Source organism: Alligator sinensis, unplaced genomic scaffold (assembly GCF_000455745.1).
Source record: "Alligator sinensis unplaced genomic scaffold, ASM45574v1 scaffold1192_1, whole genome shotgun sequence".
Classification (NCBI taxonomy): Eukaryota; Metazoa; Chordata; order Crocodylia; family Alligatoridae; genus Alligator; species Alligator sinensis.
The window spans coordinates 914663-935342 of NW_005842376.1; the positions used below are offsets into that span (position 1 = coordinate 914663).

Genomic DNA, 20680 nt, shown 5'->3' on the forward strand with positions numbered 1-20680 from the left:
TGGAAAAATGCTACAATGGAACTGGAGAAGACAGAGCAGAACATAAAGGTTTAAAACACACTTTCTCCTAATGCTTCACTGACCCCTGGCTAGGGCGTTATTTCACAGACCACACTTGGTTCCAGTGGCTCCCTGTCTGTAGAAGGAATCACAACTACCACGAGTCCGGGTTCCTTTTGCCTCTAGACTAATGCAGCTAGAACCTGGATACCTGTCTCTGCAGCAAACTCCACCTTGTTTCCGGAGGTCTTAGCTTCTCTGCTTCCCTCAATGAGTTGCCTCTGCCCTTGCTGCTCCAGTCTTCTCTGCTGCAGCCACCACGTGGCAGACTCCCTCTGTCTCTACTCTGGGGTTTTACTCTAGCAGGCTCTGTGGACTCCAGGCTGGCACAGGTATGCATGGACATGGCCACACTCTCGCTCTCCCACTTTACATCTCTTTTCCCCCTCCAGCTTCTAGAAAGAGCCAAGAAACGGATCCTTCCAGCACCATCCAGAGGGCAGGGTACAATTAGTTAGGTCACACCCAGCTCTTCTGCAGTTCGGTCTGCCAGCCCAAAACCCATCCAAAGAAGTCCTTTCAATATATAACATCCCAGCAAACAATACAACTATGTAATTATCACACCAATACAGGTCTCCATCCCAAAGAAATTCTTTGGGATTCCTTGCTACTGTGAAGATCTGCCTTTGTCAAATCTCTGCAGGATTGCATTTTAGGATGGACACATCAGTTGAGGTGAATGGGATATTGACTGGATGATGCTATATGTTATGAACTAAAGTTATACTCTTGTTTCTTTTACTTGTGGGGAAGGCTTTTAAGAATAATTTTAAATGAAGAAAGAATTGTAGAGACTTTGGTTAAAAAAAAAATCTAATTACAAAAGGCCATACTTCTTAAATTGCCAGATACAATGCTTACAAATGAAGGATACCTTTTGAAAAAGTTTTTCCTCTAAAATTATGTTATTTCTTATGAATATTTTCACATAGTGTCTTCTGCCACTCAGAGATGGGAAAAAATCCACTTCACCTTCCTGAAAACCTATCTTCAAGCAGCTCTGAAATGCTTTTAACATTTTGAAGCCTATTGGCAAATGGGTATTTTTTTTCTTCAGTTCCCCTGAGCAGGGTTTTTTCTTTCTTTTATTATATTTGTTTTTTTCTTATTCTGCTTCTGTGGAACAGTAGCTGCACTAATTATTCAGACAGGAAACGGAATTATATGAAGGTCACCTAACTGGAGAAACATGCCTTCACCCATAGATCAATACAATGTTCCATAAAACTGATTTTTTTCTAGTTTTCCTTCTTTTGACCTTTCTTTTTTGTACACTTGGCATATTGAGATACTGAGTAGGCAGATTGTAAATTTACCCACTCGATTTGAGAATAAATATACTGGGAATTGATAAGCCATTGGCAGATAACATTTTCCCATTGAAAATGACTTCTAATGTGCCTTACTTTGCAATTTATGTGCATTTTTTTGTTTTCTGTACACACATTCCAGGTTCAGGGCTCTAGTCCTTTGTTTCCATATTGGAAAATAACTGAAAATGATATTTTTTGATCACTCAAAACCACAAAATGCTTTATTACTCAGCAATGTTGTTTGCTATCAACTTTCTAACCTAAAATAAAAACTGAATATATTTTTGGTAACATGAGGATCAGCAAGTCCTGGAGGTTTTAAAATAGATGCAATATGATGCCCATAATAACCTGTTGCAACTTAGCAGACCTGGAAAACTATACAAAAAGCAAACCAAAATGGAGGGCAGTTCTATACTCCATGCTTTTAATAATATTTATTTTGCAATCTTTGCTTTGTTTTGTTTCAAACTTTTAATTAAGATTTCCTTGGCTTTGCTGACCCATTTCTATATTGTTAAAGGCAACAGAAAAGAAGCTGCCAGGATAGCAGAAGAGATCTATGGAATAGTACCAGGTAAAATGAATTTCAGACACTCAAACTTTAAGTACATGTTCTCTAAATATGGAGGTCTTGAGGAATTAAATTTTAATCATTGTGCTGCCAGAAGTTGAGGTAGTTGCTAAATGTGCTGGTTGAATGGTTTGACCACACTTTCCATTTCTGCAAGCTTTGCACAGTGGCAGCATGCACTGGCATGTTTTGGGTGTGCAAAATATGAGACTAACAATTAGACAGCCTACGTGTGAAAAATGTTTGCGTAAGTATAGGAAATAAAAGATTGCTTTTGGAAGCAGACCGGCTGTTAGAGTTAACTGTGCAAGTAATGAAGGGTTTTACTAAGTTTGAGTCAAAACCAGAGAGCAGTAAGAGAAAAGACAGAGAATGTGAATTTCCTAAAGGAAGACACTAGGAAGGGTGTAATTACTGTTCATTTGAATCCAAGCCAAGAATATCTGTTTTATTGAACCGTACTGAGCTATAAAATGAAAGCAGTTGGCATTATTATGAAAATCAAATTTGGCAATAAAATATTTGGCAGGCTCTCAAAATGATCATTTACCTTTGTTTCTTTTCTAATAATATTACTTCCCACTCAGCTATGAAAATTATTGCCTTACAGGCTTACACCATAAGTTTGTCCAAGGCAGTCAATAGAACTATTTATGGTGAAAAATGGCTATTCAGGGTGCTGCCAGAATCAAATTGTGGCCTGAAAATCAGAGTCCTGTCAAAAGAAAGGCAGTACCATCTTTTTTATAAGGCACTTACTGACTAGAATTTGTAATATTCATGTTGTTTTGTACTTGTCTCCATAGTGTCTTGTAAATTATGGGTTATTAGCAAAGACTTCTTTTTATTTGTGAATTAAGTATTTAATTCATATGCCTTAACCAAAATGCCGTTAAGACACTTGATAACTGGTAGGTTTACCCATATAAAGATTCTTAGCTAAGTACATACAAGTTTTCCAGGACTGTATCATATTTGCCATTTGCAAGGATAGTCTTTCAAAACACTAGGTCATGTGATGATATTGCCTGTGTACTGTATTGGATTACAGATGAAGTTTTGCAGCATAACCCAAAGTAATGCAATGGCAAGAGAAGTAGCAGCAAACTTTCTCCATTTTCCTCCAGAAATATAGGAAATCCATGGTGTTTCAGAAATGTCTTTCATAACTGAGGAGTTAAGAAATGCCCCTTACGGGAACTACATTTGCCATATGTTTCAGGGAGGTATGTTGCTGTGACTTGCATGGAAATACACAGCTGCGTGCATTTTCATGGTGAGAAGTGTCCCTGTTGCATGTAACATAAAATGTGTGACTAATATAGATGAGATGCACTGTATATGTTTATTTAATATGTTGGAATATACAATGTGGTGTGTACGTAAAGCTAAGTATAGATGGGGGTGCTATGGTTACTCCTATGGTTGCCTGATCTTCTTCTTTATACAGACCCTGTTTTAAATTTCTAAAATGATCGAGTTTGTGTATCTGAAGCTATGGAAAAAATGTTCTATTTAGTGCCTATTAAAAATATCAGCAAGCTTTTATTTAAGAAGCTCTAGTATGCCATACTTTGGAATAGGGAGTTGAAATTTGATCAGAAGGTAATCTTTGATAGAGAGAGGGTGTTTGCCATCCTTATGAAAAGCTTTCCAAAGTTCACCAGTTTATAAGCCTTTGAGACGTTCTTAGTTTTATGCTCAGTAAAGGTCTGCTAAAATCCTCAGCTAGGAGCTGAGCAGGACTTCCAAGATCAAAAAAGTGAGAGACGAAATATCCAAACAGCACAGAGCAGAGGCAGTCCAGTCAAAAATATAGAAACTACTCTGACTATCCAGAGGTCTTTGCTTTTGCTGGTTCTGTAGCTGCTTCTGCTGACCTATAGTCTTTGTCTGATTCCTTTCCTGCAGCCTTCCTCAAAGCCACAAGGCAGGTGAAAAGGAAGGGCAAGTACCACTTGAGTCCTATTACCTCCCGAATGGGTGGTCTTGTACAGGATTTGAGGCCTAATGGAGAATAAGGGTAGCTCCAGCTGGATTTTACCTCCTTTCTGATTTACAGAAGTGCTGTGCATTCATAAGTGTTACTGAGGACAAAAGTAAGTGGGGTTTGTATACAAATGCTATATAAACCTATATACTTTGGGAGGGGAAAAGGGTCTTACCTGTAGAATTGGGTCCCCAGAATAAGTGATTTGAATACATACCTTAATGTAGTGCTGTGCAGAGGTAGCTAAGCTAGCTTACATACTGGAAGCAATATAACCTCTGTAGTGTGATGTTCCACCCAGGCTAATTAAACACGCTAGACTGTCATATAAAGCCTGGGACAGATGATAAGTACAGGTGAACTTAATCAGAAGTGTCATCATGTGGCATCATCGTTACTCCTACGTAGGTCAGTAGCAGGGCTGGAACCTTTAGATGCACTGCTCAGGCCTGAGCCATTTGGTCCAATTATATCAGTAATAGATTGCCTTCCTCAACACTGGGCCTGCGGGTTTCATAGATACTTTTTAACAGCAGAGAGATAGTAGAACCGAGGAATCTTGAGTTGCATTTCAGGTAGCGGGGATGGGAATCATTGCTCTAACAAATCTTCTGCCTGTTCCCCCAAAGTTTACCCCCCTTTTGCCTCATCTCCTTCAACAGAGGTGCCCAATTCATGGCCTGTGAGGGTTTAACTTGTAGCCTGAAGGCTCCTGCCTGGCCACAAACCCCCTCTGCACCCCGCTGCCCCCAAACACTCCTTCTGTGGCTACCAGGGTCTCTGGGCTTTTCCTCCCTCCTCCAGCTTCTGCTTCCTGCCATCGCTGACAGGGGACACATGGCGTGTGGGCCCAAGCTGCCCAGAAGTTGGACAAGCCTGTCCTACATATGACCCTTCCATTCTGGTCTTCTGTTTCTTCCCCACCCTGGCTCCTTGCCTCAGGCACACTTTCACTCTGGAGGTTTTTTCAGACTCATGTTTTATTATGATAAGGCAAATACCCCTCATGGAAAATGTTAGTCCAAGTAGTTTGTTAAAGATGTAAGGAGCTGAAGAGAAAGTAGCAGGCAATCTTAATGATCATTTTTGGCAGGTCTGGTATTATTGCTATTATTAAATTTAAGGAAATTATGCAACACTTAATGTCTTTCTCTGGGAATGCTGTATGGTTGCAACTCTACAAAGACAGAGTTAAGGGGCTCCTATACACATGCAGGGGGGCTGCTTTGATTATGTACACTGTAATTACATGTCAGAGCAGGCTCAATTAACCAAGTCTACTGGAGCGTGGTAATTACTACGCTCTAGCAGAGTCCAGTGTCACATCTATCGGTGTCCCTGCACTGAAAAATTGCATCAGGGTGCTTTAAACTAAAGCTCATTCAACAAGCTTTAGTTCAAAGCGTCCTGCTGCCAATTTTCAGCATGAGGACGGTAATATGTGTGACACTCTGGACGCTTTTAATTAAAGTGCCCCCCCACCCCCCACCCTCCGGAGCACACGTATAAAAATCCAAGGTTATGATTATTAGTTAACCCTGGGTCATTGTCTCATAAAGAATCCAGGCTAAGCATGGCAGTTTTCAGGTTTCTGATTTTATTTTCCTCTGTAATGTTGTGGGCATATGTGATTTGGGGGTTTGAATGGACTGTGGGGTTTTATTGTGATATTTCTGTATTAACTGTGTTCATGTTGTTATATTGTGTGACTCAGCTTACCCCATTAGCCTGTGCACAGAAAATGAAGGGTTAAGTGTCAGAGCTGTCTTCATGCAGGACAAGACAGGATGGACCTTTAGTGTGAACTATGACTCTCAGACTGCTGCCACACCTTACACTTAGACATGATATCATTAACCAGTTAATTGCATCTTAATTTGTGATCCAGCCACACATTCAATCATAAAATGTCATCACAAAATGAGGAACAAGTTATTACAAGAATGTGTAATAACTTTGTGGCTGATTCCTATCATGCCATTAATTGAAAGTGTGGCCAGGTGCACCCCCGTGCCTGGGAGCCTAGGTTAGCTGACAGGATTCCCAGCCATGGGGTGCATAGGATCATGATCCTAGGCTCCCCCTGCATGGGCAAGAAGCAAATTCCTCTGACTGGGAGCCTAAGTTAGCTGATGGTATTCCCAGCCATGCAGGTGCATGGTACATCTCCATGCCTAGGATCCCCATTAGCGGAAGGGGCTCCCACCTGTAGGAGCTTGCTTCTTCCCCATGCAGGGAGAGCCCAGGATCATGATCCCAGGCTTCCACTGCACCAGCAATAAGGTGTGATGGGATCTGATGTGTGATCCAACAATCACATCTCCAATCATGCACTTGTGGCATGGCAGAAAGCTCAATTGTTTGCAGGGGCCCTTAAATAGCTTTGTTAACATCAACAAAACTGAGGTGCCTGACACCCAGGAATACAATCAGGTTGGCAGCTCCTGACCAGAAGAGTCTGGGGACTGAGAAGTGGAGAGATTTACAGAACTGGAGAGACTAGAAAGGGAGCAGCTGAGTATCTTTGGGGGTGCACAGGGCTGTGCAAAGTTGGTTTGGGGAAGGAGGGATTGATTAACCCCTTCAAAGGGAGCAGAAAACCTCTGGCTGGGTGGCCTTTGCCCCAATGAATGCCTTTACTGAAGAGATTATCTGCTGTGCTGCGTGGTACTAGTGGCTGTGGTGGATCTTCCCAACAGGAGGTGAAGTCCCTCTCTCAGGAGGGGAACTGGATGTTCAGTCAGGGCCACAGAGAATCAGGAAATGTGAAATATTAAAAGTTTGGGGTCTCAGAGTTGGAAGAAGTCTGGGTTGTCCCTTGCTTTAGAAGTCAATCCCAGGCTGGCTTCCAGGGACTCTGCCAGAGACAAGGATGAAGCTGTCCTGAGCAAGCAACCCCTGGAGGTCACTCCATGACCGTATTTACTGGGAGACTGATGAAATGTGGCAACAGCTTTAATAATATTTATTTATTTATTGGTCTGGTAAATAGGTCTCTCTTTATTTGGTGGGTGGGGATGTTGAGATTGGTGGAGGGAAAAAAAAAACATTTGAGGATTGCTTAATGCCAGCCAAAAAAAAAAAAAGCAGTAATGGTAATGAACAAAGGCTTACTCTGTGTTCTGCCTTTCTCTGTTGAATAAACTATGAAAAGGCCAAGAATTGCCCTACCACAGAGCAAAACACTGAACAACAGCAACAAACAACATGGAAGAAAGTACCATAAAGAATAAATTTGCTTTTAATCCATGGATTTTAATGCATAGCTCTAGCTTTTCTGCACCTATGCATCTCTGACCAGCCCCTTCAATATAAATGGATTTCCCATCTTTCCTTCTCATATTGTGCGTCTGGCCACTGCTGATCATGTATTTTTAATCTGTTACTATTTTCATCCTTGTTCCAGTTGAAACATTGGGACCCAGCAGAAAGGAAGAACGGGCGAGTGGTCCTAGTGCTAGCCTGGGACTCTGCAGACCTAGGTTCAATTACTTATTTCACTGTGTGAGCTTGGCCAAAAAATTTAAGCCCAGATCCTCAGATATATTAGGAAGATGTAACTCTCACTGATTTCTTTGCATCTTGGTTCCCCATTTGCAAAACGGAGATAATTGTACTTCCCTATCTCCTAAAAATGTGAGCTTTAATACATTGAAGTACATAAGAATGCAGATGTTAAGGAAAAGGGTTCTATAAAAAAGAAAACCTTAGATGGAACTAGGACAAATAATGATACAAGTTCCTTTCCATCTTATTGTGGTAGCTATTAACTCTGGGAAAAATGCTTGGACTTTGACACAATTCTGTCTTAAATGGCAACACACCCCCAGCAAATTCTGAATCCTTACAACTAAAATAATGTTTCTAAGTGGAGCTACTACTTAAAGGTTGTATAGTCATTCAACCAAGCAGAAAATTAAGGAGAACCACAGACAGACAAAGAAAAAAGACATCCCACAGATCTCACTGGGGAGTTTACTTGAGATGAATTGCTCAAAATGATGTAGAAAAGTAGGAATTGAGCGTTGGGCAGTGTTTCTTTGAAACTCCTGGGTGAGGAGGTAAAATATCGATATCTGCTAACCTGGTTGGAGGGAAAGGTAGAGACATTCATAATTCGTATTTGCTAAGTCAGAGAGAAAATTGCTCTGGGCATATTAAATTGGTTTGCTAGGCACTCAGCTAAAGTTACCAATTAAAGGCTATGGTCAAGATTTAAAAATTAGGATCAGAGAGTGGAATTTTCTCAAGTACCACAGAGAGTCTCAGCAGGACTGGATTTGTGCTCTTAGCTTACTTTGCTGCATTTAAAGTTTCTGCCCATGAACCGTTTTTTCCAAATACCTAAAAAAGTGCCCTGCTATTCCAAAAGTGCTGAAGGTTTATCTTCTCTCACTAAAATGAATTTAGTAGGCAGTTTTGCGTGCGTGTGCGCGCGTATACAAATACAAATTTTCCTATGTTCATTTGGAACAGTTTGCATCTCTGTTTTCATGTTTTTACTTTATATTTGGATTAACTCCTGTGCTGTGTTAGGCTCATGGGCTGATCGATCACCTCTTCATGAAGCTGCATTCCAAGGGCGCCTCTTATCTTTGAAAACCTTGATTGCACAGGTAAGAAACCAGAAATAAATTCATTAGATGCTATCTCTTTTTTTTTTTTAGATTCCAGATTTTTTCCAACTTTTGGCTTCCTTTTCAAGGACTAACCATAAAAACAGGCTACATGGGATAGAGGAGGCAAAATGTATAGGTTTAAATGTATAGGTTTAAATGTAAATACTGTTTTATAAAACAATCAGGTATGTTCCTAGTTGGGGAGAGGCGGAAGAAAAGGCAAGGTGGCACCTTAGAGACCAGCTCCTTTTAGAAAGGCATAAATTGGGGAGCATATACAAGTTGGGTGGGTGGTAGTCTCCACTCTAGTTGAAGCCAAGAATTCAGAGGGCAGTGAACAGGAGATAGGAAGCGGTATGGCATAGTGCATAAGGACAATGGAACAAGTTAGGATTATTAGATTTTTGGTGCCTTCTCTATCAGTGCCCACTACTACAGATATCCAAGAAACCTCATCATCCTGGGTGCACCTATATGTGCAATTATTGCGACTGAATAAAGTGTGGAGCAATTTGCACTGCAGTATACTACTCCCAGATGCAGTCTACCCATGATCCTAGGACAGCAGCAAATTGAGCCCAGGAGGAACAGTTTAAGCAGGGGCTGCTTCTGCCCTGCTCTGCCCCCCTGCAGCATCCAGGGGCAGCTTCTGGCTTTGTTAGCAGCTGCACAGGTGCCAGGGCAGCCCTAGGCTGGCAGGGGGCATGAGGGCTAGGCCAAGGCTCAAGCTGGCGGTGGCAGTATGGTCTGGGCTCTGAGAAGCAACCCCAGGCTGGCAGGGGATACCAGGGGTCAGGCCTGGGCAACAAGTGACTGCATCAGATGGTGGAGGAGGTGGCTGGGACACAAGGCTCCTACATCTGCCAAGCCATGTGCCTAGGCAGCAAGCAGGAATATAGCCCCCTGCTGGCAGGGCAGACCAGGTACAATTTAAACTCAGGTCAACGTCTACATGTGTGTTGCAGCATAGTAAATATCTCCGCAGTAGAATAGTACTTGTATTTACAAGTACTACACTGCTGCAGAGTTAATTAGTTTCCTGTGGCCTAATAAGGCCAAACTTATAGATGCAAGACATTTAGTGTGGAGCTAATTAATCTACTCTACAGTATATGTCTCGTGTAGATGCATCTCCTGAGATCCAACCTTATTTCTCCACCTGTCAGTTGATAAATGTGGGAGATATATGACAGAGACCCCAAATGAGGCATGCTCACACTTACTTTCTTATGCCCATTATGTGAGAAAATACAGTGATTTTCCACATTAAAGTTGAGGGGGACCCTGGATTTGTGTGGAGCATAAATGAGCCTGAGGCTGAAATGAGGGATTTCTAAAAGGAATGGAGTGAATACCAAGAAATCCCCAGCTCCTGACACTTACTTGTATGTGGTTATTTAAAGGGTACCACAACCACTTCTTTGAAATTTGAAAACTGATTCTCTTCTGTTTATTGGCCATTTGGTCCCAAGCCTCCAACTTCAGGTAATTAATTTGAAAAATGAAATCCCTGCCCGTTCAGTGGATGCATCTACATGAGATGTTTATTGTGATGTTGCCTAATTACTTCCACAGTAAAGTCTCGGTGTCTAGGTGCACAGCCCTATTAGACTGCAGTAAACGAATTGACTCTGTCATAGGTTAGCAGTTGTAAACAGAAGTACCTATCTGACAGTGGTGTTCTTGAGTGCACAGCCATGCACATGTAGACGCGGGATGGCTGGGGCACAAGGATGCTTCAGCTATGATAAGGATCACTGTACTGCTTGTTTTACCTTTGTAGATGCATATATCTGAATATTTTATTTTTGAAGATTTCAGTGGTAGAAGAGTGGGCTACCATTTGGTTAGGTGGGGAATAATAATCTATAGAGAGTGGGACAGAGCTGATCCACAGCAGCAAGATAAATGAAAGGGTAAAGCTGTTCATGCAGTATCATACCAGTTGATCACTGTTTCTCAGATACTTACCCTTCAGTTAATATTAAACATGTAGCTTTATTTAAAGTCACATAGAAGATTTTTCAAAAGCACCTGAATGATTTAGGAACAACCTCCAAGGAATTGGTGGTGACATGATTTTAAAAAAGTCTGCCCATGAAAGCCAGAAAACAAAGCACTTCATTTTCAAAAGACTAGCCGTTGCCAGTACCGAGTGAGAAACCTTAACAAATATCTGTATTTTTAAAAGTATAAGACCCTGTTTTCAGCTCCTTTATAAAAATGGGAAGTGTTGGATAAATGTAGCTATGGGGAAAGCTGCTTTCACATCCCATACCTGAGTCTTTAAAGAGTGTTTGCTGATTAAAGGAATTACTCTGATAAAATATGTTCCTCTCTTGTAGATTGCTGCATTTCCCATGTTAGAGGAATGTGCTTAATTAATGCTATGTCACTGCGGTCATTTCTTTCTTCACACAAGGGATTTGTAGAAAACCTTTCTTCTTGTAAAGATACCATGTGGTAAACTTGAAAACTATAAAAAAGGATAACTTAGACAATAAGCTACCAGTGCAAAAGGAATCTTGCTTATTCCCCTTCTGATGCCTAAAGCCAGAGAGGTTCTCAATGTCATGTTTTAATATCAATGTGATTGCTTAGCTCTTACATAAATACATTTGCTTTTTCTATTTTAAATGGTTATGCTACGGAGTATTATGACTGTTTTTGCTTATTGTGTAAGTGGATTGCAGCTGGACAATTTCCCAGCATTTGTCTGCCCACAAGTTTTTATACCTTTTTATACATAAAAGTAAATTTGTGTAGAATTTACTTATGGGGAAGAGGATGGGGGGAAGGAGGAAAGCACACTGCTGCCATCGTGTGAGCTGCTTAGTGTTTTGCATCAGATATTTGCAACAACTGCATTTTAAAATACCAGAATGTGTTATCCGTGTTACACTATAGTACAGTTGGCTCATATTGTATTCTTGCATGTGGGTGTAAATTTTTATTTTCTATTTGACTTTGCTGTAGTCTGAAAAATGTATTCACAAAATTCCACACAGGTTTGGATTCAAGCATATTTGTGCTGTTTTCCCTTAGTGAGTATTTGGAATAGTTGTTTTCACTGAAGGCATCCTGCTGAAAATGCCAACTTTTAGTTTTCATTTGTTTTTTAATGAAAGAAAAATAGAGCAATTCTTCTGTTGCAAAGAATTTAATACGACAACATACTAGAATATTTGGACACTATGGATTCCTATTTAAAATCTCTGAGTTTATTTTGTGAATTGTGAATTTTGTGAGTTTATTTTGTGAATATTGCCTCACAATATTAACACCTAAGAGTGTTAATATTGTGAGGTACCCTGTGGTACCCTTAAAAGGATCTTGCAGCACCCTGGTGTGCCATGGTACCCTGGTTGAGAATCACTGTTTTCTGTTCAAATATAAATTAATAAAAGAGCTCTTATTCAGACATTCCTAGAAAGGGCTTATTATTCAACAGTCTCTTTTTTTCTGTTTAAAGTGTTTTCTAGAAAAGTGAGGAAAAGGAAACAGTATACGTAATGTAACTTAGACCAGTAATATTGCTGTATTTAGTTTACAGATAAAAATACAGCTTATAAACTATGATTATTATTTGTATCTAGAAATAAGGAAGTTAATTCACTATTGGAGTCTAAAAAAGTATAGTGTTTCCTGATGTTTACTGTATCATACAGCAGCTTCCCTTTATCTTTTGCTGCAAATCTACATTTGGGGGTGCTAGTTGGTGGCAAGAACTATAGTGTCAAAAAAGGATCATCTGTTTCTTGCATATTCTGCAATAACTCTCACTGATTTCAGTAGGAGTTTGCACAAGAGCAGGGAATGCAGTCTTGGCCTTTGTGGAACAGTAATGTTTGCATTTCATGTTTTGTTTGTGGTGAGGGTGTCCACAACCCCGCATCCGCCTGTTTTCATATCTCTCTTCTGATTTCCAGGGATTCAATGTAAACCTTGTGACAATAGACCGAGTTTCTGCTCTCCATGACGCCTGCCTTGGTGGCCATGTTGCTTGTGCAAAAGTTTTACTGGAGAATGGTGCTCGAGTGAGTGTTAAAGATCATAGTGATTTACATGGGTTTGTAGAGTTGAAAAAGAATATAGGATCCTGTGCTTGGTAGCTACATGATACATAGTTGGCATATGTTGATGCAATCTAGAACATGCAGTTAGTCATGCAGCTTATGCTAGGAATGGAGCCAAACTTCTGAAGGGGCGATCAGTACTCTGTGGTACAGTTATCTTTGACAGTGATTCCAAGCTGCACATATCAAAATTGACAAATTCTAGACACAAAAGGGAAAAAATGCTCTGTTTTCACCAATAATAAATTGTTTATGATTCTTTAGTGATGGCTTTCATCCTGAAGGATCTCAAAGCTTTGTTGTAGCTTTAGTCTCCAATATATTCCCTTCTGTCTTTCTTCTGTGAAACTTTACTGTGATCAACATAAAAAATTAGAATAACCAGGCCATAATGATCGTTATGTTAATGATTTATCCTTTTCTTTTCACAATGGTCATTGGAATTCCCCATGGTCTTTTGTGAGATTAGTTTGAAACGTGCATATAAATAAAAAATAAATGGGTTTAAAGAAATGAAATATTTTATCTGTTAATAAAATAGCAACATTTCCCCCAAGTTGGACCTAAGGTAAAATGCATTTTAAAATGGAAATATTGGAGTTTAATGAAATATATTTCATTCAGCCTGGTTACAGGTTCCTCTAATTACTGTCCTGAGCTATTGACATGTTGAGGGGCAACAAACTGGGTAACTCCAATCTAACAACTGCCTATTTGTGGGAGAAACTATATTTATTAAATAACTGTGCACACTGTATATTAACTTTTAATTCCCTAGAGAGCAAGAAACAAACATTGATCCTCAGCTTCACTGCATTTCCAGTTGTTTGGGATCTGTTCTTTAAAAAAAGAAAGGACAATGAAGCAATGGTTTGGTTTATTAACAGCATATCTTTCCAACACCCAGAAAATCATGAGGCTGAACAATCAGTTGTCACGTTTGTCATCTCGGTCGCTACTCTTCTATTCCTGTTCTTGAATGTAACATATTGTTTCAGGCACTCTTTTTTTCCTTCTCCCTATACTTAAAGTTAATAGACATGTAGCCTCTTGGATAAAGAGTGCCCCATTCTGTTGCTTTTCTTCAGTGCTTTTGTTGTTTAATTGTCTTACTTATGAAGTCATTACTCTGAAATTAGACTTCCTAATGTTCCTTTCTCTGTTATCAAGTAAGTCAGTACCCAGGGGAGAAAAGAATGAAAGAAGCTGTTCTTCTTTATCAGTCTTTTTACTTTCACTTCAAGTCTGATTGGCTGTCCATTATAAAATCAATCAAATCTGAGTGCTTACAACCATTTTCTTACCATCTTCCACCTACTGTTTTAAAAGCTGTATAGGATGGGGGATTTTAGGCTTACCAGGAAAAGGGAGGTCAAGGATGGACAGGGGGCCCCAAAGGAACAGGAACCCTGTCTTGAAGGGAGCAGGTAACTTGTAGGAAGGGACAACTATCATCTTGGGCGCAGACAGAAGTTACATTTGATGCTTAATCGGCCCCCTGAAAGCACTCTACAGACATGCTGTGACACACGTGCATGGCTGCAGAATGTTTTTAAAGTGGCCGATCACATATCAAATTAACCCTCATCAAATGAGGGATCAGGTGAAGGCTCTCCACTGTAGTGCACAGTAGGGAACTTTTGTTCCCTAGGGTTAATTTGTGGGGCATTTGGGGCTGTCTGCAGGAAGGGAGGGGGGAGGGGGAGCAAGCTGCCAGCTGGGGTTTCCTTGACCTGAGCTGGAGGGCAGGTAGGTGGATTGGAGCTCCCTGCCTCCTCCCTCCACCTCTCCAGCTCAGGCCAGGCAAACCTCAGCCAGCTTGCTCCCTCCTCCCTTCCTGCAAAGTGCCATGGAGCTGGGAGGGGAGAGGGGCAGGGCTGGGGGGTGCAGCTCCTCATCTGCAGGCAAGCTCCTTGGGCTCCTGCAGGCAGGCTTGATTTCCACCTCCTCCCCCAAGAAGATCTGTTGGGTTGGAGGGGCGGGCACGGGGCAGTGCTCTAACTCATGGTGCTTTATGTAAAGCACCATGAGTTAGAGCGGGGGCCTGCATGTCTGTCAGTGCCTCTTCAGTTCCAAAGTCCTATGGGAGTTTCTCATCTGAAAGAGGCATCTGACCACAGGTAAAATGAAGGCTAATGTGCTTCTTACAGAACTTTGCCCAGCTGCAGAACAAATTTCTGGTGTTCAAAAGCTCAAATGGCAGGGCTGTGGCTATAATGGTGGGGGGGAATTATGTTAATTATGTTATGTTAATTATGTTCAGTGGGGGAGGAAGCTTCAATGAACATGGCATAAAACATGATTCACCATCTTGTAAACAAGGACAAGTAAGCTTAAAAATGTGACCCACAGACAGCTAATATGTTTATATATATGGCTGTATTTTAAACATCTCTTTAGTTAAGGGTAAGACAGTGTTTAGTGTCTTGCTAATTACAATGTGTTAGTCAACACATTTCTAATGCCTTGCTTTTTCCAAGGGAGATGACACTTTGCTGTACAACTCTTAAGCCTTGACCTGGTACCAATTTTTTCCTGTAAAATCCTCTTGCTCTTCCAAGAGTGTTCCAATCCTTTGTGCCCTGTTTTGTTCTCAGTTTAGTTCTGCTCTCAAATTAGAAGCCACTCAGATTGGATAATACTTTCATAATCAGTCAAACCTTCTCTCATTTTCATTAGTCACTGAATTAGTAAAGTGCAGCTCTGCAACATAACATAGCTCTGTAGTAGGAACATAAGAACAAACAAAGTGTCATAATGGTCACACTAATGGTCCATCTAGCCCAGTCTGTCTTTTGTTCAGCTGTCTCCGACTGTGGCAGAAGTGGATGCTACTGAACAGTGGTGCCTTTGGCCTTGAAGGCGAAATGAGTAGTGCAGAGCTGGTCTGCACCCAGATTGGGCCCCAGGGCTAGCACTGCCCCCACCATGCTCTAAGTGCCAGGATTGGGTCTGGGGGTCTGGCACCACCCCATATACTGGGATTGGGTTCCAGGAGCCTGGCATGCCCCATCCTTCCCCCGAAGGCTGGGTACAGAACCTCAGCTGTAGAGCTCTACCCCGTGAGAACTGGAAGTTCCAGCTGTTCTTGTACAGAATTAGTACAGTCTTATTGCTTTGGCCTTACATTAAAGTAGGCAAGGGAAAATTTTCACCTAAACCCTTTTAAACTCCATTTCAATGGTGGGATTAGGGCTAGCTGAAATTTTTCTGTTTTCTTTTCCTTTTTTGATTAAATGAATTTTTTTTCAGAGAAAATATCAGCTATTCCCTTCCCCTCTTGAATTTGGACACTTCATCTTGCAACAAAGTGTAGATCAGTTTGTGTCACACTGGGTCATCAATGGGGCACTCTGCAAGGTAGAAGATGGACAGCTAATCCTACATGTGCAGCCCCATGAAGGGTGTTGCAGGGAAGGGGCTTTCAATCTCTGGTGATATCAGTGTTTTTGTTCTGACAAATATTTCATGCTCAGTCCTCGGAAGGCCACACACTTTTGCACTTTCACCTTTTTTGTTGTTAATATTTTTCTAATGTTTCTCTCTCTGGCCCTCCCCCTTTCTCTCATAAAATCAGAAAACAGATTTTGTTCAGAAATTTTACTTTTCAATTTGAGGTTGCTGGAAACCTAACATTTAGTAAACATTCTAAAAGCTTCCTAGAAAAAAATCAATTTTCTCAGCAGATCGCAGCAGGAGCTTTTATAGTAGTTACTGTCAGAGTCCTGTAGTTCTGTCCTTCATAAAAAAGGACAGCACTTGAAAGATAATGGTGTCTCCTATAGAGTGTGACTGAATGCTGTGAATTATAGGGTTCTGAAATTAAACAAGATCCATGTATCCATATGATGCATTTAATGTCAGTATGTGCATGGCATGCAATGAAGTGCAGCCCTTTTAAAAGAGATTGCTGTATACCTGTCTTGCTGTTTCAGGTCAATGCAGTCACTGTTGATGGGATCACTCCTCTATTTAATGCCTGCTGCAGTGGCAGTGCGGCTTGTGTCAACATGCTGCTTGAATTTGGAGCCAAGGCACAGCTAGGGAATCATCTTGCTTCACCCATTCATGAAGCAGTAAAGAGAGGTAAATTCAGGATTTTGGGTGCAGCTTATACTAAGTGGACTTGATTTATTTTTTAATCCCTAAATACTTATTGAAACATAACCTGCTCCTGACAATCTGATCCCCAGAGATAAATATTTTTTGTTTATTCCACATTATTCTGTATATTCTAATCTAATATTATATATGCAGTTTGTGTTTGTTAGGTGTCCTACTGGAAAGTAGTAAGAGGAGACAGCTTCTTCTCTGTTTTCCAGGCCACAGAGAGTGTATGGAAATTCTTGTGGCTAATGATGTTGATATTGACCAAGACCATTCTCAGCATGGAACACCACTGTACATGGCCTGCACGTATCAAAGGATGGACTGTGTCAAGAAGCTTCTAGAATTAGGTACATTGTGGGTAGGGCAAGAACTGTCCATGCTTGAGCCCCTTAATTATTGTTTGTCCACTTGGGACAAGCAGTACATTCCTAATATATTGAAAATATAATGCATCTTTTGAAATTGGAACAAAAAAATGGGATTCTCTCATTCTATGACGTATAAGAGTGGCAAATAATTTGGCATATGCTTTACTGTGTGATCTGAATCAGTTCCCTTAGAGTGTCAGAAAATCAAGAGCCAGGCAAAGCATTCACTTCATCCAGTGCTCACTAAATACAGAGGGAAGGTCAGTTATCGAAAGAGAAGATGCTTATTAGAGTGATCCCTATAAAGAGCCCTACACAACAGGACAGCTTCTCAATGTTATATTTGTTTGTCACCTATGTATCAATGCTAGTTTACATAAGCAAAGAATATGGCCTAATCTGTGTATCTCTATTAGCCCCGGATAAATGCTTTACTCACAGTTCTTCTAAAGTAATTAAATTAATCTGATGAGCACTACAACAGATTTTAAACATTGTTAAATAGGTAGTCAAAAGATGCAGCAATTGCTCAACTTTTTTTTTATTCTTTTTCTTGCTCTGATTTTGCTCTTACGTCTTTTGAAGATTATTAATATAGCAGTCTGTTTTTTTGTGGAGACTAAGCACTACAGTTCTCACAAGATAATTGTGGTAATGGAAGACTCCTGCATATCCTCAGATGCATTTAAGTTAAATGATGAAAAACAAAGTGAGTGGTAACTGTGGCCTGCTAACTATGGTCTGTTAAGGCTAACTGTGGTCTGTTCTTGTCTCTCTGTGTGTATGTGTGTTCTTTAAAGGAGCCAGTGTTGACTTGGGTAAAGGATTGGACACCCCACTTCATGCTGCAGCTAGGAAATCCAGTGCAGAAGTTGTTAACTTGTTAACAGATTATGGTGCTAGCTTGAAGTGCAGGAATGCTGAATTCAAATGTGCCCTTGAACTTGCAGCCCCCAATAGCAAAGTGGAACAGGCACTTTTGCTTCGGGAAGGTAATGATTCCTTTTTTTTAAATAAAAATTGAATAATATTTATTTCCTTTTCATAAGTACTTTTTCTTATTAGCTTTATTTTTCAGTGTGCTGTTCCCCCCTCTCTTGATTCTTTCTTGATTATCCATAGTCTTCCAGTGTTAGTGGATAGGGCACAAGAATGAGTCTGGAAGTCACAGTTCTGTTCCTGGTTCTGGCACTGATGGGAGTGACTGGTCAAAATTCACACAGCTGTACAGCATTACATAGCTCTGAAGCTGTTGCACATCCCTTATAAAAGGTGGTCTGTTCACCTCAGAAAGTGTTTTGAAAGAAGTGAAAAAAGACTATAGAAGTGCCAAACATATATTTAGGGGTGCACTTGGTAGCCGTGTTGGTCTGAGACAAAAAGACACATAAAAAACTAGAATTCTTGATTCCAAAATGATACTATTTATTAAACCAACTGAGAAATCACAAGAAGATTGTCCTTTTCTGCACAAAACTTTTGGGAACAAAGTCCCTTTGTCAGGCTCTGGGAAAAGAGTAAATGGTACAAGATGGTAAAAAGTCCCCGTAGGTAGGAAATAAACTTCATTTTTGCACAGAGGGAGCTGAAGATGGAAGGCTGTCCCTCTGGGTCCATGAGAGTGTCTTTGTGAGCTGCACTCTGAGTGTCTCTGAGTGCTGCTCTAATCAAAGCTCCTGGAGCAGCTCATGTATCAGCATCCCCGTGCTTCAAAATGGCGGCGGGGGCACTTTATCTAAAACTCACCAGACGAGCTTTAGTTAAAGTGCCCCCATCACCATTTTGAAGTGTGGGGACACTGATACACAAGACGCAGAGGCTAGTTGGAGCGCGGCAATTGCCACACTCCAGCAGACTCAGTTAATCAAGTCTGCTCTGATGCACTTTAATTACTGTGTTGGAGCAGCCTCCCAGCTTGAGTATATCAATGACCCCAGTTTTTTTGCATAATTAAGAAGTGGTTTTCTTTAATTCTTATCTACTTCTCATGCTCTGCTCTGCCTTTCTTGTAATTTTTACAGATATGTTGAGTCAGCTTTTACATGGTCTACTGTGTCAAATACCTTATTTTGTAATCTGCTCAGAGGCCCCCTTTCTTTCTTTGACTGAACTTTGTACTCTTCTCTGTGTATGTATCTCTCACCAGTGATCTTGGAGGGCTGGATAAAATATATCTCTCCTCTTTATCTAGGCTGCCTGTGCATGATAGTCATTTCACCTAAAGGACAACTGCAGAGGAGATGTGTTAAATCTATCACTTTCTTTCTATGCTCTGTCCCTAACCGGTACTATCTGTTTCTGAGACTCTGGCCCTCTTCAGTCCAGTGAAATTGGGTAGATGGCACAGCCCAGTGGCTGCTCCGCACTGCTTCAACCATTTCCTTGGTTGAGTGCCAGATAATGGAGCCCTGCTCAAAGATCTACTCTGGCTCATGCCAGCATAATTCTGTAGGTGAATCTGGCCCTCTGTCTATTGGTTGATAAATGTATTAATATCTCCACTTTGACCTTATTGTCTGAAATTCTTTTCCTGCAGATAACTAGTACAAGGCCTATCTATTACTTAAAGATCACTTATGTCCTATCTTGACTAATTAAAGTGGGACTAGAACAGTGGTTTTCAAGGCACTCCTCTAAAAATGCGAGCTCTTAGCTTTCACTCATTTTATGATGCTAGAAAAACAGTAGAGCAATTCTTCTCTTGCAAAGAGAGATCATAACAGGTTAGACTGTTTTTGACACTATAGGTTCACATTTGAATTTTCTGGATTCAGCTTGTGATTCATAGAATCATAGAAAATTAGGGTTGGAAGGGACCTCAGGAAATCATCTAGTTCAACCTCCTACTCAAAGCAGGACCTTCCCCAACTAGATCATCCCAGCCAAAGCTTAGTCTATCCATGTCTTAAAAACCTCCGAAGATGGAGAGTCTACAACCTTTCTGGGTAACCTTTTCCAGTTTTTCAATACCCTCCTAGTGAGCAAATCCTTCATAATATGTAATCTAAATTTCCCTTGCTGTGACTTGAGACGATTGTTCCTTGTTCTGTCATCCACCACTACTGAGAACAGCCTAGCTCCACCCTCTTTCAAAACTCCCTTCAGGTAGTTGAAAATTGCTATTAAATCCCCTCTCAGTCTTTTCTTCTCTAGACTAAGTAAGCCCAGTTCCCTCAGTCTCTCCTCACAAGTCATGTCCCCATACCTCTCTCACCATTTTCATTGCCCTCTGCTGGACTCTCTTCAACTTGTCTACATCCTTTCGGGGGGGGGCAAAAATGAACACAGTACTCCAGATTAGGGCTGTGCAAAACTTCAAGTGCTCATTCAATTTGGAGGAGGTTCAGCCCAATTCGGTGGCAAAATTTCCAAATTTGAATCGAATTGGGGAACCAATTAAAAGGTCTGAATTGATTTGAAGCTCTCTGAATCAATTCAGAAAAGATTCAAAGAGCTTTGATGATTCAAGCAGTCCCCACTGGCTGCAGCAGGGAGCTGGACCCGGACTCCATGCTGGTAAGTAGGGGGAAGACGGGGGCTGAAAGAGGGGGGAGGGGGCCATGGGGG

General features: G+C 40.9%; 1 protein-coding gene across 4 annotated transcripts in view; it reads left to right on the forward strand.

Moving 5' to 3' along the window:
- The first annotated feature begins 1775 nt into the window (after positions 1-1775).
- The window catches only part of ASB11 (ankyrin repeat and SOCS box containing 11), a 24297-nt gene continuing 5392 nt past the window's right edge, over positions 1776-20680 (forward strand). The window contains exons 1-6 of one of the 4 annotated variants that reach the window (XM_006029400.2): positions 1776-1953; positions 8477-8556; positions 12489-12596; positions 16571-16721; positions 16958-17092; positions 17914-18105. In XM_006029400.2, the coding sequence (XP_006029462.1) occupies positions 1776-1953; positions 8477-8556; positions 12489-12596; positions 16571-16721; positions 16958-17092; positions 17914-18105 (844 nt within the window). Of the gene's footprint in view, positions 1954-3041; positions 3227-8476; positions 8557-12488; positions 12597-16570; positions 16722-16957; positions 17093-17913; positions 18106-20680 lie in introns of those variants that run through there. The other 3 variants (XM_025210848.1, XM_025210846.1, XM_025210847.1) reach the window with 3 other exon arrangements.